The sequence below is a fragment of the Bos javanicus genome, chromosome 15 (genome assembly GCF_032452875.1).
Source record: "Bos javanicus breed banteng chromosome 15, ARS-OSU_banteng_1.0, whole genome shotgun sequence".
Classification (NCBI taxonomy): domain Eukaryota; kingdom Metazoa; phylum Chordata; class Mammalia; order Artiodactyla; family Bovidae; genus Bos; species Bos javanicus.
This window is the reverse complement of record NC_083882.1, coordinates 31,815,802-31,835,291: the sequence shown is the minus strand read 5'-3', so window position 1 is coordinate 31,835,291 and position 19,490 is coordinate 31,815,802. Positions and strand designations below refer to the sequence as shown.

The 19,490-nt window shown below is 44.9% G+C and overlaps 1 protein-coding gene across 1 annotated transcript in view; it reads right to left on the bottom strand.

The window, feature by feature from the left end:
• Window positions 1-18,357, bottom strand: part of TECTA (tectorin alpha) — an 83,678-nt gene extending 65,321 nt beyond the window's left edge. The window contains 6 exon segments of the mRNA XM_061440618.1: window positions 1,237-1,649; window positions 7,296-7,461; window positions 7,809-7,946; window positions 12,021-12,308; window positions 14,961-15,094; window positions 18,294-18,357. Coding sequence (XP_061296602.1) covers window positions 1,237-1,649; window positions 7,296-7,461; window positions 7,809-7,946; window positions 12,021-12,308; window positions 14,961-15,094; window positions 18,294-18,357 — 1,203 coding nt within the window.
• Between the last annotated feature and the right edge of the window lie 1,133 nt (window positions 18,358-19,490).

Below are 19,490 nucleotides of genomic sequence, written 5' to 3'. Positions count from 1 at the left end.
ATTCTTACCTTTGATTTGATTTACAGACCTGTCTCTAGGGAGACTAACCAAATAACAAGCAAATTGGCATTTCAACCACAGTAATAGCCCACTTTTCTAATTATGACACTGATACGCTGCACAGACCTAGGAAGGGCAGAGCCAGAAAAAGTGAAATTGGTTCCTCGGTCCTGCCTTTTGTTGGCCACACTGCACCAATTAAAACTACAAAACGTATTTTAAAATAAAAAGAAAGACCTCCCTGTGTTGGCATCTGTTCTGGTTTGTAATCTCTGTGATGACCTCGTGCTTGGGGATTAAGGACTCCATGGGGTTGCAGCAATCAGCCCCTTGTGGTCCTGGTTATTACTGCTTGAATAAATGCACGGCTGCCACAGGGTCTTCATTAACATCATGAAAACTGGGGCCTCCACAAATTGAGTAATTGCTAGTGGCTTTTTTCCTCTGTCTTTTGTCAGTGCCCTATCCTGATATCCAGGTGGATGGGGACGAGAATCATTTGCATAGGTTAAACGAACCAAACCGAACCAAACCAAATCATAGAGATCCGTGTTCTCTCACATTACAAGCAGGAGTCGGGGGTGGGGGGGCGTTGTGTTAAAGGAGCATTCGGGCAATTACTGTAACTTTCCATCCAGGTTTCACTAAAGAAGTCACCCAGCCCACTCTAGCTGCCTGGACAGACAGTGCTTATGGACACATCAATCAATTTAGGGGTTTCTCTGAGAATGAAGCCACAGCTCTTTGGCAAACAGAATGAGTGGGTGGGGTGAGGATTATTAATCAAAGACTGTAGTGAATTATGGGTTTGTATGTTGTGTTTACATTAACTCCAGGGCATGGCCATGTGGCTACCACTGTTTCAAGCTAGGTCTATGAGAAACTAAATTTACCTCTGTTCCCAGTTACTTCTGAGCTTGGGTGTACATGTGCATGTGTGTTTGTGTGTGTGTGTGTGTGTGTGTGTGTGTGTGTGTGTGTGTATGAGGGAACTAAGAACCTAAATGTACATTAAGATACCCAGCAGATAGATGTGTCAAAGAGAAAGCTTAGCTCTTGCACAAACAGACTTTAGCCTCATGAACAATTTTACAAGGCATTTGCAAGGCAGGAAGAGCCATGCAAGCCTTTGGTACCAACAGCAAACAGCAGAACTAGTAGATCTGGGAAGGTCTTCCCTAGGATGAAGCATCTCCAGCTTCCCCATCACCCCATGGAGGATGGAGAGGGTCTCACCTTGACTTTTCCATAGCTTCCTTTGGGGATGAGAATCTTGTAACCATTCACCTCCACCGAGAGCTCCTTCACCCAGGAGACGGCTGAGCCCCCCCGGTGCTCATTCTTGGCCTCCACGCTGAAGAAGGGGAGACTGGAAGTCTGCAAACACTGTCGGGCCAATAGGTAGGCACAAGAGCCTTGAAAGTGGAAGAGGAAGCCATCAAACGTGTGGTAGTGCGGCTCCCCGAACACCACACACGTGCTGGTCTCCACCGGGCTGCAGTAGAAGAATCTGCCTTTGGGTTCGCACAGCTCGTAGGGGCTGCAGGAGGCATCCTGGCAGTAGATCTCGTTGTTGAAATCCAGACAGCGGCACTTGATGGTGCAGTTCAGGTCATCCCAGAACACCTCCCCTCGCCGAAGGAACTGTCCTGGGGAGGAAGGACAGCAGAGCTAACATTTATTGAGCATTTACCTTCTGTGCCGGGCATCGGGCTAAAAGCTTTACTTGCCTCATACCATTTAACCCACAACAGAAACCCCTGTTAGATACGAAGTGCTGCCTTCTGTTGTCAAGTGAGGAAACTGAGGCTGAAGAGTAGTTAGACGATTCATCTCAGTCGCTTAGCAACTCAATGGCGAAGCTGGGATTCCAAGCCAAATGTGTGTGAATCCAGCCTAAGCTCTTGGCAACACTGTCTCCGCCGCTGGTGAGCTCACTCCCGTTCAAGGAAAGACACGTTGCTTTGCTCCACGGGAAAGGCCAGGACACACAGCTGCCCTCGCCTTCCTTTTGACATCAAGAGGAAGGGTATTCAGAAAGAAGCCCCCTCAGGTAACTCGGCAACACTGTTGGTTCATTTGCCAATGTGTTCTTTCATTCACTCATCCGCTCACTCAACAAGCAGTTGTTGGGGCTCAGTATGAAATGGAGCAGAACCCTATCGTACTTGCCCCCAGTCCACCATGTCTCCTGCCTGCCTTTTGTCTGTAGAAAACTGCAGTCAAACAATGAGTTTAATCAGAGAAGTGAGAAATGTGGAAACAAAGGAAAACAGTCAAAGGAGACTAAGTAATAATAATGTAGTCATTAAGCATAATCAAAGACCTTTAGTTCTTTCTCAAGGGCTATAGATAATATTCTGAGTCATATCCTGTGAGTTTTCTTATAGATACTAAAACAGCAGGTGGAAAAGTTAACTATATGATGACCAGATTGTACCAGGACATGAGTTGTGACAATTCCAAGAACTGACCCCCTCCCCTGGCCCACGACCGACTCTGTCATTAAGAGCTCTCACCCCCTGCTTGTCGGCAGCAGGGAGGAGGGGGGTATCAGTCTTTGGACAGATGTCTACCATCCTCCCCCCTCCCCCCAGTTGCTGGCCTCTGAAATAAAGCAAACTTTCCTTTCTACCCACCTGGCCTGTCTATTGGCTTTTGAGCAGTGAGCAGCCAGACACACATATACATACCTTTCGGTAACAAGTAGGTGCCAGAAAAGAATCAGGAGTCAGACCCACAAAATTAAATCCCAGGCTCCCTGAGAAGATGTTGGAAAAGGCTGATCTCTGACTTGGCACCATCGTGGGCTCACAAATCCTGCAGACACTACTCACGCAGGACTTACACCTCCATGAGTTACCTCTGCTTTTTGCTCCATACTCGGTCATGTACCTCTCTCTGCAACCCATGGACCACAGCCCACCAGGCTCCTCTGTCCATGGGATTTCCAAGACTGGAGTGGGTTGCCATTCCTTCTCTAGAAGATCTTCCTGGCCCACCCCAGGCCCTGTGTAAGTCTAGCCCTCCTCACTCTTTATCCACTGGACAGAATTTCTTGACAAAATCTGGGTCAGGAGGAGAATGAGGTGGGGAGGGGAATGGTTCTAAGCAATGTGCTAAGTTTTTTTCTAGTTTTTTAAAAAAATTAATAAACTTTATTTTTAGAGCAGTTTTAAGTTCACAGAAAAATTGAGTGCAAAGTACTGAGAGTTTCCATATACTTCCCATCCTGACACAACTGGGAAGTGCTAATTTTTAAAATACTTACTTCTCTTTATTTGGAAGGTGCTTAGTCTTTAAAACTGTTTCCCTAAATGAATGATTTCCCCCCACCAAAACCCTTGAAATCTGCGAGTTCTTCATAGCAACCTTCAGTGGACATGGCTGGGGGTTGTGATCCAGTCCTTGGTCAGGGGTCAGAGTCAAGAGAACCAAGCAGTGGCCACAAGTCTGCCATCCACTGCCAAGACCGCCGCCCTAACTTCCTCCTGTCTCAGTCCTCCACCCTGGAGAAAGTGGACAAGACTATGTTCTCATCTCTGCCTCCTGGGGAACAGAGACACTAGAAAAAACTGGCCCAGCTTGATAAGGTAGAAACATCTGTACACTGAGAATGTCTGAAAAGGAAAATATCAAAGATGCAATGTTAAGTGTAAACAAGATCATACTTCAGGAATAACTATAGCTTGAAACTGTAGTTGGAAAAGGTTTTTCAAATTTTTATAAAACTGAATACCTAGGGACTTCACTGGTGGGTCAGTGGTTAAGAATCCATCTTCAAATGCAGGGGATATGGGTTCAACCCCTGGTTGGTGAATGAAGATCCCACATGCCACAGAGCAACTGAGCCTCTGCAGCTCAACTAGACAGAAGATCGTAAACTACAATGAAAGATCCCACATTCTGCAACTGAGACCTGGCTCTGTCCAAAATAAATAAATTAATTAATTTATTTATTAAAAAAAAAAAACCCCGAATACCTAATGCAGAGCACAAGGCTGCCAGGTGAGCCGAGGCAGAGGGCAGGCCTGCCCTGGTGACAGTCCTTTCAGTATCTGCCCAACAGGAACAATTAGGTCTCAGCGGGCAGTTCTGTTTCATACCTGTTGGGAACAGGGCCCCTGAATGACATAATAGACGTATTCACATTCCCAGTAGGTCATATGCATCAGCCTTGAAAACAGGCCCTTCCAACCTCAGTGCTCTTTGGCACTAACCCAGGCTGCATATATTGTTAACAGCCTCCACTCGGCATAATTTCCAGTTTCTGCTTTCTCAGCCTTCCAATAAATGAGGGGTAAATGCCTTTGAATAGAGGAGGTTTGGCCCAAAAGGTAGACTCTCTGAGATAATTTTGTTTGCAAAATGATGATATAATAAACCCGCTCTATGCAACACTTCCCCTGTTATCACCCAGGCCAAATCCCCATCTCATTAGATTGATATATGTCCAGTGGCACATTAAAATGCACAGCAGTCTGTATAAGGAGATTGGATTTGTCCTGTAGATGAAACCCACAGCCATCACTCAGTGGGAGAAAGAATGAAGTCAAAGTGAGGACTTTGTGCATGGCTGGCATCTGGCCAACCCCACAGCTCTGTGAGTCTGTAGTTTTCCATTATCACAGCATTTCACTCCCGGGACCCGAGGAGAGGCTGCCACCAGGCCCTTAGGTAGCATGGCCACAGCCAGTCATCTCTATGACACTTGGACAAACGGGAGCGGCATTGGGTAGGTCCCCAGCCCAGGCCACAAAGGCGAGAGAGAGAGAATAGGGCAGTGGTTTGGTGTCTTTCTCAGGCCTCAGATGAAGCTGTGTTTACACTGTGTAAGGGAGGACAGTGCAGTCTTTGAAATCCTGGGCTTTGGAGCTAGGTTCTTTTCTGTCCAGTTTAATACTGGCTTAGCTCTAAGCATTATTTGCTATTCAGAACGTGGAGGACTTGACGGTGTCCACAGAGGCAAGGATGCCCAGGCAGGCCACTTTCACCAACGACCTTCCCTCAGAGCAAAGGCAGAGGTTTGATAAGTGTGACTGCAGCGTAGGGGAGGCGGGCAGAGGGTGTGGGCCTTTCAGGCCACGTGAAAATGAAAGCGCAAGTGCAGGTCACTCAGTCGTGTCTGACACTTTGCGACCCCATGGACGACACAGTCCCTGGATTCTCCAGGCCAGAATCCTGGAGTGGGTAGCTGTTCCCTTCTCCAGGGGAACCTACCAACCCAGGGATCGAACCGAGGTCTCCTGCATCGCAGGAGGATTCTTTGTCATTAGAGCTACAGGGAAGCCCAAGAACACTGGAGTGGGTAGCCTATGCCTTCTTCAGTGGATCTTCCCAACCCAGGAATTAAACTGGGGTTTCTTGGGAAATAGATGGAGAAACAGTGGAAACAGTGTCAGACTTTATTTTTGGGGGCTCCAAAATCACTGCAGATGGTGACTGCAGCCATGAAATTAAAAGATGCTTACTCCTTGGAAGGAAAGTTATGACCAGTCTAGGTAGCATATTAAAAAGCAGAGACATTACTTTGCCAACAAAGGTCCATCTAGTCAAGGCTGTGGTTTTTCCTGTGGTCATGTATGGATGTGAGAGTTGGACTGTGAAGAAAGCTGAGCACCAAAGAATTGGTGCTTTTGAACTGTGGTGTTGGAGAAGACTCTGAGAGTCCCTTGGACTGTAAGGAGGTCCAACCAGTCCATCCTAAAGGAGATCAGTCCTGGGTGTTCATTGGAAGGACTGATGCTGAAGCTGAAACTCCAATACTTTGGCCACCTCATGTGAATTGTTAACTCATTGGAAAAGACTCTGATGCTGGGAGGGATTGGGGGCAGGAGGAGAAGGGGACAACAGAGGATGAGATGGGTGGATGGCATCACCAACTTGATGGACATGAGTTTGAGTAAACTCCGGGAGTTGGTGATGGACAGGGAGGCCTGGCATGCTGTGATTCATGGGGTCACAAAGAGTCGGACACGACTGAGCGACTGAACTGACTGACTGACTCCTGCATTGCAGGAGGATTCTTTACCAGCTGAGCTACCAGGGAAGGTGGCTATAGCTCTTCTGATTATTACACAAATTGAAGCTCCCAGGGCTGCAGAGACATACAGGTCCCCAGACCATGCTTTCAATGGAAGGACAGAAAGAGACCTCCTGAAAGCTCCATCCCAAACTGTAACTTTCTTATGCATCTGGATGCATTTCCCTGTATCATCTGTGTTTACACAGTACCCTGCACCCGCATCTCTTGTGATAGGTTTTGCACTGTTTCATCACCGAGCCCACAGCTGTCTTCTCTACTGTAGGGTCAGAGGAGTCCAGAGCAACTTCATCTTCAGCACCTAAGAGAATGGCTAGCGTCTCATTTGGAAAGATGTAGTGGTTGGATGGCTGAATGGATGGATGGATAGTTGGGTGGATAGGTGAGTGGGTAAGTGGATGGGTAGAGAGATGGATGGCTGACTTACTAATTCTGGTTGCTATAGCCTCCATTTCTAGAAGCAGAAATATGAACAGAAATCCTGTTTTCTGAATACTTTTAGACATGTAAGAAGCAGGAATCTATAAACCAGGACGTTCCTATGAGAGTCCTGGGCTGTTTTGCACATCCAAAGAGGTTTTGATATTTCAGAGAAGGCTCCAAACTTCGGATGCCAAGGTAAAGGAAACCCACCGAGGTTCATTTATAGCTTGTTCACACAGATGTAAAGCCAGCTTTGATTCTCCCTAAAATCCTGAATGTTTTGCCACTGCTTTGAGGCTTTTAGGAGAAGCTACCCTAAAGACAATGACATTTTTTTCCCCTTTGTTTCTAATCATACTAGGAAGCACTGATTTACTCTCGTAGAGACTTGGCGAGGCTTCAAGCTCGCCCACTCCCGTGGATCTACAAAGTGCATATGGCAGAGCAGGAGTAAAGATGAGAAGGAAAATTTAAAGGGGGAAATGGCAACAACAAGAACAACAAAAATAATGTTAAACAGGAGGGCTCCCTTCTGTCCCTCTGGCTGAGAAATCATTCAAGCGCCTCATGAACTTTGCAGTAGTTCCCGATGGGGAGCTGTGTTCACACCCCAGGCAAAGACTTCAGAAATCGCAGTATGGCTAGTGCAGGCTTCAGCTCCTGGAGTGATGAATGTGCATGCTAAAATTACCTTGATCTCCATTATCCAGCCGAGCGGTGTCAAGAGTAAGGCATCAGCAATGAGTCCGCCCCCGTGGCTTAAAAGCCTGCCTGTCAGTCTAAACTAAACAAACCCTGCTCTGCCTCAGAGAAGAGGAAATGCCTTTACCTCTGGAGGTGCAGCCATTGGCTGGGTCAATTTCCTTCCCGTCAACTTTAAATGCCCAGCGACCTGGCACATTGACGTTTGTTGTCTCTTGGATGTTGACAATATCAGGGGTTCTTGACCCCGGCAGGCTGAAGAAATTGGTGAGGTTTCCACCATTAAATCCCGCCTAGAGCACAGAAGAAAGAGCAGACTTTTGAGCATACACACCATCCCCTTTTGGTTTACTTGTCCAATGTCTTGTTCTCAGAGCCCAGCACAACCTGAAATCAAGAGACAAACTTTTAACTTTTCCCAGAGCCCCCGGGGCCACCATTCCAGGTGACAAAGGCCCACTAGTTCATGCCACACCTGGATCAAGATAGCAAGGTAGGCGAGACTAGTCCCTCAGTCCACCTGCTGGACCAGATGTGCTTCTCCAATTCAAAGCAAGATCCCCCTGGGGATGCTGAGAGTGTAGGCAGAGAGTGCAGGGCTTCAGAAACACACAGGAGAATGACCCAGAGTACCACCTACCTGCGCCATCACTCCCCCAAGGCCCGTCAGGGGATCACCACCACTCGCGGTCCCAGTGGTCCAGTTGATCTCGTAATAATTGAAGAGCGTGAATGTGTAGGAGCCATCAGATACCAGGACGGCCTGGAAGGTATTCACCTACAGGATGAGAATGGGTGGGTGCGGGGGTCTCATGACTCGCATTCCCCATCATCCCCCCAGTAGCTTCCTTTACCCTGCCCTCTGCCACCCCCGCCAAGCTGCCCAGAGCTGCTCCCAGGCCACCTCTTGCTCTGCCTTCTCTCCGAATATGTTCTCGCCTCCAGTGGGAAAAGCAAGTTATGTGGGGTTGTGCATCCAGAAGAGAAATTGCCTGAGAATTACCTAGAGGCTGACTCAGCGCCCCTCTTAACATCTCTGAATGGTACCAGAAGGGAAAGTCAGAGGCTGGCTCAGGGTGTGATAATCCTGAGTACCTATAGATGGCAGCATGAGAATAAACTATAGGAAGCCGTCAGGTCGGGGAGAGGGCTGTGAGCACCTGTTCCCAGAACTGTGGGGTGGAGTGGGGGAGGGGGAACAGGGCACACAAATGCCAGTCGGTGTCACTCCAGTGGTGGCGTGGGCCGTGCTCTCTGGCTTCCTAGAAAACACGGCTAACCTTGGTGAGATGTCTTCCCCTCTCTTAGGTGAAGCTTGGAAAGTGCTTTTTAAAAAGCACATTGTGGGGAGAAATTGCTCCTCTAATGGAACATTCATGCATCACTTCATATCTGCAAAATTCTCTCCATGCTCCCCTCTCATCTGTACCTCAACCAATGTTAAGATGGGCAACTTTTTGGCCCATTCACATCTCAGAAGCTAAGAAAACTGAGGGCTGGGACTTCCCTTGTGGTCCAGTAGCTAAGAATCCACCTTCCAAGGCAGGGGACCCGGGTTCAGCCCCCAGTTGAGGAACTAAGATCCCACATGTCGCATTGAAACTAAGCCCTGCAGCTACAATTACTGAGCCTGTGCATGCTGCAATGAAGACCCAGTGCAGCCAAAACAATTTTTTTTTAAAGAAGGAAAACTGAGGGCTAAAGGAAACAAATTGCTGGACATGCCACAATGATCCAACAACAGAAAATGGACTGGACAGAGCTCCCAGTCTGATCTCCGAGTGCACTGTCATTACACACTACCTTAATTTTCAACTTTTAAGGACAGAGATGTTATACAAATTCAAACCAGCCCTGCGAACAGTTTCCAGAAAGAAGCTGTAGCAAACTTTGTCCTTTACTCTTTTCCTTTGCTAATCCCTACCCCTTGATGTGTGTTTTCAGGAAATTCAAGTAAAACTAGAGTTAAAAGGAGAGACTGCTTTGACCTTTCCCGTTCAAACCCAGCATTTTCCCAGCTGCCTGATACCATTCTGGTTAACATTCTGTCAGACGCAGAGGAACACCCACATCCTTATCCTGTGTAATCAAACTGGGCTAGAGGATCTTGGAAGCCCCAAATCTCCTATCCTGGACAGTCCCAGGGAAGGAGAAGAGGTGCAAGTAAAGAAAAGCCCTTTTTGTAACCAAGAACTTTCTCCTCGAGCTCTGCGCTTGCCACGGCCGATGGCGCTTACGATAGAGCCGCCCAGGTATATGCCTCCTTCTCTGGCCTCGCACAACAAAAGAGCAAAGTGGGGCACAGGGGGGACCAGCAGTCAGCCTCATGGCTGCTGCGGGGTCAGGTTCAAGAGACAGGCATAAAATCAAGGTCATGCAAGGACCGAAGCTAAACCCTCCTTCAGACCAGGATGCTCCTTCAGGATGTGAATTCCTTCTGAAATGAATTTGGAAATATCTTTGATCCAAGCAGGTCTTGAAAGCAACGCATGTCTGACCCCAGAAGTCAGCTCATCACCAACTAATCATCCTTAAGAACGTTCCAGAAGCTGGCTCACCCTCAGGCAACTTCTCACTTACTCTCACACGTACCCCTCCCGCCAACACACACACATAGGTCATTCTACAACCTGAGTTTAAGACTCCTCTGGATTTGTTTTTGTAAAACCATGTTTTCAATTCTTGAAAAGCCCTTTTGTGCTATTTCGTGCTCGTGCTAAGTCGCTTCAGTTATGTCCGACTCTTTGTGACCCCATGGACTGTAGCCTGCCAGGCTCCTCTGTCCATGGGATTTTCCAGGCAAGAATACTGGAGTGGGTTGACATTTCCTCCTCCAGGGGATCTTCCTGACCTAGGGATTGAACCTGCATCTCCTGCATTGGCAGGCATATGCTTTACCACTGAGTCACCAGGGAAGCCCCTATGATACTTCAGAGGACTTTTAATGCTACATAGCGGGGGCAACAGAGGAAAGAGGTTAGGATTCAGAGATAGGAGACTTGGTTTGCATCCTGCTCTGCCTCGTATAAGGTTCAAATCCCTTTTCTTGACCCTTGGGGAAGTTACTTAACCTCTCTGGGCCTGTTCCCTCACCTTTAAAGTGGAAGGCGAGCTTCCATGGGTCAATGATTTGCAGAGACAGGGCTAAATGATTTGCAGACATAGCCTAATACAGCCCAGGGTTCATGATCAGCCTCAATAAATATCGGTTTTCCTTTCTTAAAGTAAACAGGTCTCTATCCCCTTGACTTTCTATTGGACTTCTAAAAGATCTCTCATGCCCTATGTTTAATTGGCCTATTGATATGTGTTATTCTAAAGAAGTGGAGGCCTGGGATAAGGGTAAACAGGAGAGGGGGCAGATTTCAAAGACAAGGATGGATAGACACTCCTGCAGCTCTGGAGGATTTTTATCATCTTTCTCTCCCAGGAGCTCAAAGCACTTAGATGTTACCTTATTCATCCTCATGGAAAGAGTCCTCACCTAGTCTAGAAATTTACTCCAGAGTACAAACCAGAAAGTATCTAAATTATCTTGCTGTTTTTACTGCCAATGGAAGTTTTTTTTTTTTTTTTAAAGGTGGTCAGCATTTGATGGGCATTTTTTCCCCTTTTTTTTCTCTCACTGACACTAAAATTTATTGATCGCTGGCATCCTGCTTCTAACACTGTAAGGTATGAGACTTGAGGACATAAAACATCACCTGAGAAGTTGTTAGCAATCCATAACATGACAGAGGGAAATGTATGCTTCTTTAGAGGTTATTTCTAGCCAACGCATCCCTTGTTTAAACTTGTTTCTTTCTGTGGTCCAGGACATCTTAGTGATACAGTGCATCTCGATGCTCCAGTCAGGAGGTGCAAAGAGACAGGGTGCTCACTGCCTGGCAGCTACGAACTGCAAACACAGCACTTTTTCACCTCTCTCTCTCTCTCTCAACTCAGTAGTTTCTGTTCCACCCTTAAACAACTGACTCATCGCCAAGGAAATTGGAAAACAGATGGAATTGGAAACAATCCTAAGAAAGCGAAGGGCAGATTTTTGAGTATCTTTGCTTACTGGAAATTATACATCGAAGACCCATCTGCTACTTCAAAGATCTCCATTGCCAAAGTCACCCAAACAAATGGCAAGCTTTCCTGAAAACTCTGTTCTGTCCTTTTATATAGAAAGTTGATTATCTCTATAATAATGCCAGTGATAATCTTTCTGATTTGACTTTTATTTGATTGCTCACTTGGGATTTCTGAGCAGATGTTGAAACTTTATTCATGAAAACGCTTTAACTGCCCACTCCAATTAGCATCAAAGATGAATAATTCTAGCCCCAGTCACAATTTTTTTTTTAAAAAAGGTCATAACATAATAAAATAAGCCAGATCATTTGGCCCAAAACTGACACCCTATTTTCCTTTTCCTACCAGGTTTTGTGAAAAAAGGGTAAAAAAAGGAAATTAGCTGATGGAGAAAGGCTTTTGTGCCTCTGGTAAGAGAAAGGGACCTTTGGTTTCCTGATTGTTCCCTAATCATCAGGGGTGTCAGTGCCTCAATCACTCTCCTGCAAAACAGAAATGCTACACACTACAAGGAAAGTGAGGAGGGGTTCTTTTTAGACATTTGTGATGATTCGTGACAGAGATGACACAGCTTCTGAAATATTACAGCTGACCAGATTGGTTAGGTGTGATAGCTCCCTCTGTTTCCTAAAAAGTGAGTTGGCAAGACTCCTCAGTTAACTCAAGGAAACCGACATTCTTCAGCTCTAACAATTAGGCTCCTTCAGAGTAGTTAAGATGGATAAGAATTAGATGTCAGGATATGAAGTGGAAAATGGAAAATATGAATGATTACAGGCGTGGTGCTGCTCCCTCCGTAAAATGTGACTTCCTCCCAGGTCACAATGAAAACCCAAGAGGCAGAGAAGGTTGCCATGTCTTTGAAGTACTTCCTGATGTCCTTGGTGGCTCTTTTCAAGATGACAGGGTCCATGGTCTCTCTGTAATAGATCTCGCCTCGAATCCCATTGTGCACATCTGCCCAAAAGGGAGCAATGAAGGCCCTCCCGTCCGTCAGGGGAAAAGATTCAGGTGTGAACTGGCTCACGAGCACATTGAAGGAAACAACTCCGTTGTTATTGACCTACAAAGACAGGAGAGGTTTTGCACAGTGGATCCAAGACTGTGACACTTTCAGAGTCATAAACCAAAACAGACGTTCACCTAATCATATGAATGGAAACAACTTTTAAACCACTGAATTAGAACCTCCAGACGGCAGCTTCCATTGCTCAACTAGGAGGTTCGTTTGCTTCCAGACAAACTCATCAGTTTCCTTTCACTTTCAATTTGTAGTCAGCTTCATTTCTTAAATAATCAGCCTCATTTTCATGTTCTCTATCCTGTCTTTGTTTATTCTTATCAAACGCTACTGGATTATGTGTGTATGTGTGTGTGTGTGTATGTGTTGAGTTAGGCAGTGGCTTATGTGGACAATAAAGAAGGTCTGGAGTTACAGATGCAAAATAGACAGAAAAAAACCAATGTGGAAACAAAAAGTTAAATTAAAAAATTAAGGAACTCTGTATTAGACCTTGATTCCTATTATATGACGAGAGAGGACTGCCAGTAAAAGATAGATCAAATACTCCATCATCAAACTCAGATCTCAGATGAACCACATCCCACTCTGAGACATTTAAAGGAATTCTATTGATGTCACAACCACTCTGTACCCAGAAAAGGGACAAAGTAATAATCTACAGATGAGCCCAATTCCATTATAGCTCTTGTAGTCTGGGGACTTCTTTGTGTAATCTCTGCACAAAATGGAGACATGAAAGCTTTACATTGAATATGTAAATGACTATCTTACAATGATTTCTTCATGATTTGTAAATGGCTTACTAAGCTTACTAAATTACTCAACCTTATCCAAGTAACAAGCCAATATGCATACTCATAAACAGGATCTGTAAAAAATTTTCCTCTGCTGTGTCTGCAGCTCAATAAGTTGGTCCATGAAGCTCATTTAACTCTAGGGCTTGTACAGTTTCAACAGCAGGAATGTCAGTAATGGGAATCCTTCCAATTCCTCAATACAGAAATGTTCTATTGTTAGGTTCATATTAATTAGAAATATTGTGGACATTAATGGTGATCCAGATCCCAGAGGTTAGTTATCAGTATCTGAGCCACGGGTACGTCACCCTATTTTGGAAGCAAGGGTGTGTGGTTTGAAAAGGAACCTGGAGACCTAACTACAAAGACATTGAGAGTCTACTGCCTGCAATCAGTGAACAAACCAGAATCTTGAGCAAGACTGTATGACTCTGGAAACTCAGGGCACAATTTGCCCTCAAATAAGTCTGCCCCAAATTAAGGACCCTCCTTCTTCAAAAGCAAGAATTTTTCAGAATCCATGTCACCCAATACAGTGAAGGAGAAAGAGGAGCTTAACTAAATACACGTGTTTTGGCTAGTGGTCTAGGAGACCAAGGCTTCCAGAATGGGAGCCCTGAGAATACTCTCATCTCCAAAATCAGGTCAATATATTCAGAAACTTGCCATCACCTGTTACAGACCGAGGAGGCTATACAGTAAGTAGAGCATAAAAGGTATTCCAAGATGCCAGAGCAATGAGTTTTCTAGGAAATAATGGTGTAATTAAAACACACAAACTAGCAGAGGAAGTTTATGATGACTCAGATGTGTTGTGATTATCTTCTATAGTTAAAGGCAGTGGTTCTCAAACTTTTGCGGGCATCAGAATCCCCTGGAGGGCTAGTTAAAACACAGATTGCTGCCCACCTCCCAGATTCCATAGGTCTGGGGTGGGGCCTGATAAGTGACATTTCTAGCAAGTGCCCAGGTGGTGCTAGAGCTGCAAGTTCAAGCAGCTCTAGTGATGTAATGGAAGAGGAAACTGTTTTCTGGTGGGACTCAGCTCTGAGCTATCAATAAAAAGCAGAGAAGACAGAGGTCCCAGACACAGAGATGACCAGAGATAGAGGTGTTCAGAGTTTGATTTCTTCCTCCAGGGCATAACATAGGAAAAATTGGAATGTAATATAATCTTCATTTTCTTCATTCAATTCTTTAAGGCCAAAGATGAAGACAGGTTTGATTGCTCTGAACCTTTTCGTCAATGTGCAGTAGCCTCACTAGCAGCAATTCCAATGGTAAAAAATAAAAAATAATCTGAGAACACGGGCCCAGGAGAGCTCTGACAGCAAATGATCATTTCTTCACGCAGCTTTGACAATGAGACCCTATGGCGGATCTCAGACCCTTTGAGGGTGGCCGATTCTGCAAACAACGTGTAAATAATAGTTGATTACCCCTCTTCTCTGCTTGAACTCTGCTCAAAATTGGTAGGAAGTCTAAGACGAGCAGATGCCTAAACGAGCAGACGCCTAAACTCTTCACACCCCCAGAAGGGAAAGAAAAATGAGATTACTCCTATTGGTGGTTCACAGTATCTTTTTATCTTGTCTAGTGGCAGAAATAATGTTCCTGGCATTGGGGCCTCTGCTTCTCTTCGGTGTTTAATCACCCACAAAAGCAATTTATTGCCCTGTATACTCCTCTACTATGAACATTAGCCATTAAATATACCTTTGACTTCCTTAATCATAAAACCTATCAGCTCATGAAATCTCAGAACTCGTCATCTGGGCTGCCAATAAATCCTCCATTCCCAGAGCCCTGGAAAAAGGTATTTAAAATACTTTTGCTTAATGACAAACAAGGTGGGGAGGGCGGTAGAGCCACAGCTAAGTCATTTCTCACTTACATAGACAGTACGGTAAGGAACACCGAAGAAGAAGACGGGAATGGCTAGCTTAATCTCAGATGAGCTTCCATCGTCCACTTTAGGGGTTTTGGTGTCATTCTGCCAAAATGGATACATGAGTTCCCTGGGCTGAACTGTCAAGAAAGAGGGTGGTTAGGTAGACAGCAGATCCCCCCTCCATTAGGCAAGCTGCTTCCTTCCCACCCACTAGATCCAGCTTCTTCCAGTAAGTTACAAATGGCACACACATCAGGTGGGCTTTTTATTTATCCTAAACCTCAGCTGGACACAGTGCGTGATCTTCTGCCTCCGGAAAGAGGAGCATGGAAGTGATGATGTTTCTCCTTAAGAGAAATCACTTCCTGCTTCATTCTATATTTTCATACATTTAGGAGACAGCAATGGGCACCATTGGCTGGAAGGTTGTGAAATTGACCCTGCCCAGAGCTCTCAGAGCACTGAGAGGGGCCTCTGGGTCTGGCGGGGCTTAGCTGGCTTGATCCTTGATCAGAAGGCAGCGTACAGAGAATGTGGCCGGTGGCTCTGAAATATCCTCCTAGCTCAAGAATTCTACTATCAAGGCTTTTCCTGAAAGGAGTCCCCTTCTTCCTACTGCACAATAGGAGAAGATAGCAGATCCCAGAGGAAACAGACAATAGTTGGATCTGGGACAAGGGTGGGAGGAGAGGGTTTGTAGTAAGTGGCCCGTGAATGACCTTGATTGAGCTCCAGCCCCGTGAGAAGGCTCCCTGCCCGGCTCCTGTTTACAAAGCCAGACATGGGATACTCTGGGGCACAGAAGGTTGGGCCTCTGTGAGCTCTTTGGAGAGGAGGCTGGGGGATCTGACTTATCACCCTGGTCAAAGGTGAGAGTCACCACACAGACACATACACCTCACCTCCTGCAACCCTGTCACCACCTCTCTTGGCAACTTGGCTTATTTCTCAAGTTTCTCATCCAAACTCTTGCAAAAGGTGGCCCAGTTCATAGAAATTAGCTTCTCTAGGGTCTTCATTACCAATGATCAGGTCCAGTGGCTTGTGTGAACTAATCTACATTCAGGATTACATTACATTAATTAATTACATTCCACTGATACTTTTTCTCTGCCTGTGTCCCTTCTCTTCTTGGGTGAAAATAGAGCAATAGGACATCATCTTTTCTTCCATGTTCTAAAACTGTGTGTTAGTTTCCAGGGACAGCAGTGCATCCATTTGGGGCTTCTGCTGACAGTTCATGAGGTACCTGATGGCCACAGTCCAGAGGCTGACACCCCATCCTCAGGTTGGGTGGAGGGGGGCCTCCTTAGAAAAGTCCCTGCTCTGTGTTGATAGAGTCGATAGGCTAACGAGCAATTGGCCAGTGGTTGCCCTGCTCCTCTGGGAGTCTTAGTGAGCAGATAGCAGTTCATGGAAGAGAGAAACAGAGTGACCAGAAGGCCACTCAGCAGGGCCAGGTGCCAGCTTCTCTCCTCCTGAAGAAGGGAATTCCAGGAGGTCTGCCTGGAGGAAGAGCTCCTCTGTTGCCAAGGATTAATATAAGAGGAAAACGGGGAAAAGGAGTCTGGTCTTTAGTGAACAAGCCAGCCTGCAGAAGTTGCTGCAAAGCTAGCCAAAGGAAGGAGCTTTCAGAGGTGCTATAATTAATTTCATCACAGGAGCTCTCAGCCCACGTGCTTTATTTAGTGTCACGATCAGTAGACAAGAAAGGATTCTTTTCTAACAGTCATAATTACATAGACGTAACAAACTCCAAATTCTTAGAAGGGAGGAATTTTTTAAAAATTTCTTTGTGATCCTTATCTGGTATTCTATATAGGTACTTATTAAATTTGAAGGGTAATGAGCTTTCTCAAATTAATAAAAATAATAAATCAAATCTTGCTATGGATTTATCCTTCATGGGAAACTTTTTAGGAGTGATGCCCAAGTGTAAATAAGGGCCTGATTCACGCTGAATTGTAATCATTTGAATGGAAAGAGTAATTTGTATTCAGGGCAGCGCTGGCCGAGCTGCCAAGGAAATGGAAACTCCTCACCCCTCTTGGAGGAGACAGAAAACTATGGTCAGAGAGACTGTCTCTAACTTCTCTCTCTGCTCCAAAGGCAATGCAAATTTGCAAGAGTCCTTTCTTCATGAGTGATTCTAATTAGTTCATGATTTTGGACAGGAAAAGAATGGACAATTAAAAAATTTCCATATAAGAATACAAAGAATCAGGATATCTAATATTGCAAGTACGTAGCAAATACTTGTTGAATGAAAAAAAAAAGGTGTTTAATAAAAGATAAAAGAGAGTAGGTTTAAACTATAGTAATTTCCACTGTAGAAGTCATTACCATTATAAAAATATGACTTGTTAACAACATGGCTTGTTGATAGCATCAGGGTTAATAAAAGAAAACTCCTTATTCATAGGATCTTAAGCAGGGAATTTACAGTAAACATAACTATGTTTCCAGGAGTTTTTTTCCCCCAACAAATAAGACATACTTTATGCAGCAGTAGGTGAGGGGCAGAGGGACTCATTATTGTGGGGTTTCACACCATGGCCTGCCCAATATAGCTGCTTAAGTTTATCCAACCCTAGGAAAATGGTAGGCTCCACACACCTCATACACTTGTTCCCTCAGACTTGTGATCATGTGTCTGTTCAACTAAACAAACAAAACCAAGATAGATGCTCTAGAATTTTAGCCAGGAAAGTTTCAAATCAATATAAACTTTCCTACGTTTCTAGTCTAAAATCCAAAAACTGTAGAAAGAAATCCATGCAATCTTTTACCTACCCCAGGCAATGCTACATAGAGAAAAAAGAGAAATCACGGAGGGGAATAATTTTCTTATTTCACTTGCAGTTTTAGATTTTTGGCCATTGTAAATGGTCACTGAGACTCAAGTCACTGACATTAATGTCATTGAACCTTCCTGATTCTGGCTTAAATAAGTGTATTTTTTTTTTTTTAAGTTTGTGCCACCAGTTCAATGCCTTCATTGGAATCAGTCATCTGGGACAGGGTGCACATGCACCAAGCCTGTATACTTTTAATGAAAATAATTTGCATTATCTTAAAGACCAACTCCATTTACATGGGGCAACCTGGTATAAGCAATTGTGTTCCAAGTAAAATAAGGAAAAGTAGGGATGTAAGTGAACATCATTCAAAGTTAATATATTTTGCCCTTGACAACAGAATTTAATTTACATTTTTCTTGTTATAACAGTAGACACATGTACACCTGCCCTGACAATTATGGCTCCAACAAAAGCGTCTCTTTATAAATTCAAGAGAGTGCTAATCACGAGCTTTATGGAATTTTGTAGTACTCACCTTGGTGCCATACAAGTGCGAAGATGAAAGAGACCCAAATTCTAAGTAATGATGAATAATTCATCCTGGAATTTTAAAAAGAAAAAGAAAAAAATCCCCAGCTTGCCAGAGTAAACAGAACACCAGGTGCATTTGGTGGCAAATCCCAAGACACATCACAACCGTCATAGAGCATTCACATAACAGCAGCAGCAGTTCTGAGTCAGGCTGAAGTGCCCTGGATGATGGTGGGGCTTCTTAAGTTCAGTACTTTGTGGACAAATTAGATTCCCCCATGAGAAGCAGTTTGGAAGTGTAATGAATCACTTAAATTGTCAGAAAATTATATAGAATCAATGAGCAAACAACCAGTCAAGGAAAGGCATCTCCGCTCCAGCTACTAGAGCCCTGAAAACCAGCACCTCACTCTAAAGACGCCCGGTGAGTCTCTAGAACAGACATCCATCCTCTGTGAGACCAGGCTATCGAATTTTCACAACAGCTTTCATTCAAGATCCAATAAAAGTCAGTTAAAGTACAGGTGGTCCTATAGGTAGGAGGATTTAGAGTTTGCTGTCCCCTCCTCTAAGGGTGGCTCAGTGGTAAAGGATCCACCTGCCAATGCAAGAGACGCCACAGACTCAGGTTTGACCCCTGGGTTGGGAAGATCCCCGGAGGAGAAAATAGCAACCCACTCCAGTATTTTTGCCTGGAAAATTCCATGGACAGAGGCGCCTGGAGAGCTATAGTCCATGGGGTTGCAAAGAATCAGACACAGCTAAGCATGCACATGCATCCCCTTCTCTAAAGTATGGAGCCAGTCCATCATTTTGAAGTACTGACCAGAGTCACGGGCAGTATAAGACTCTGTCCACTGACCACCCAAATGTGAAATAAATAATAGACACATAACAAAAAAAGAATTATGTCAGGATGGCTCTTTGAAATTACAATAAAAGTAGAATCCAGTACAAAAGCAAGTCATTAGTCGCAGCAAATCAGTTAGAGAAAGAACATCACAGGAGTGAACTTGTTTTCATTTTAGTTACAATCCGTTGAACCGGTGGCTCTACCCTTGGACAGCCTGTGCCGCTCTGTAGAGCTAAAATCCAAGCTCCCAGTTATACATACACCTGGAACCGAAGCGAGTGCAGAGGAAACCCTGAAGCTTGCTCCCGGCAGCATTCTTAAAAATAAAAACCCTTCCCTTATTATTGG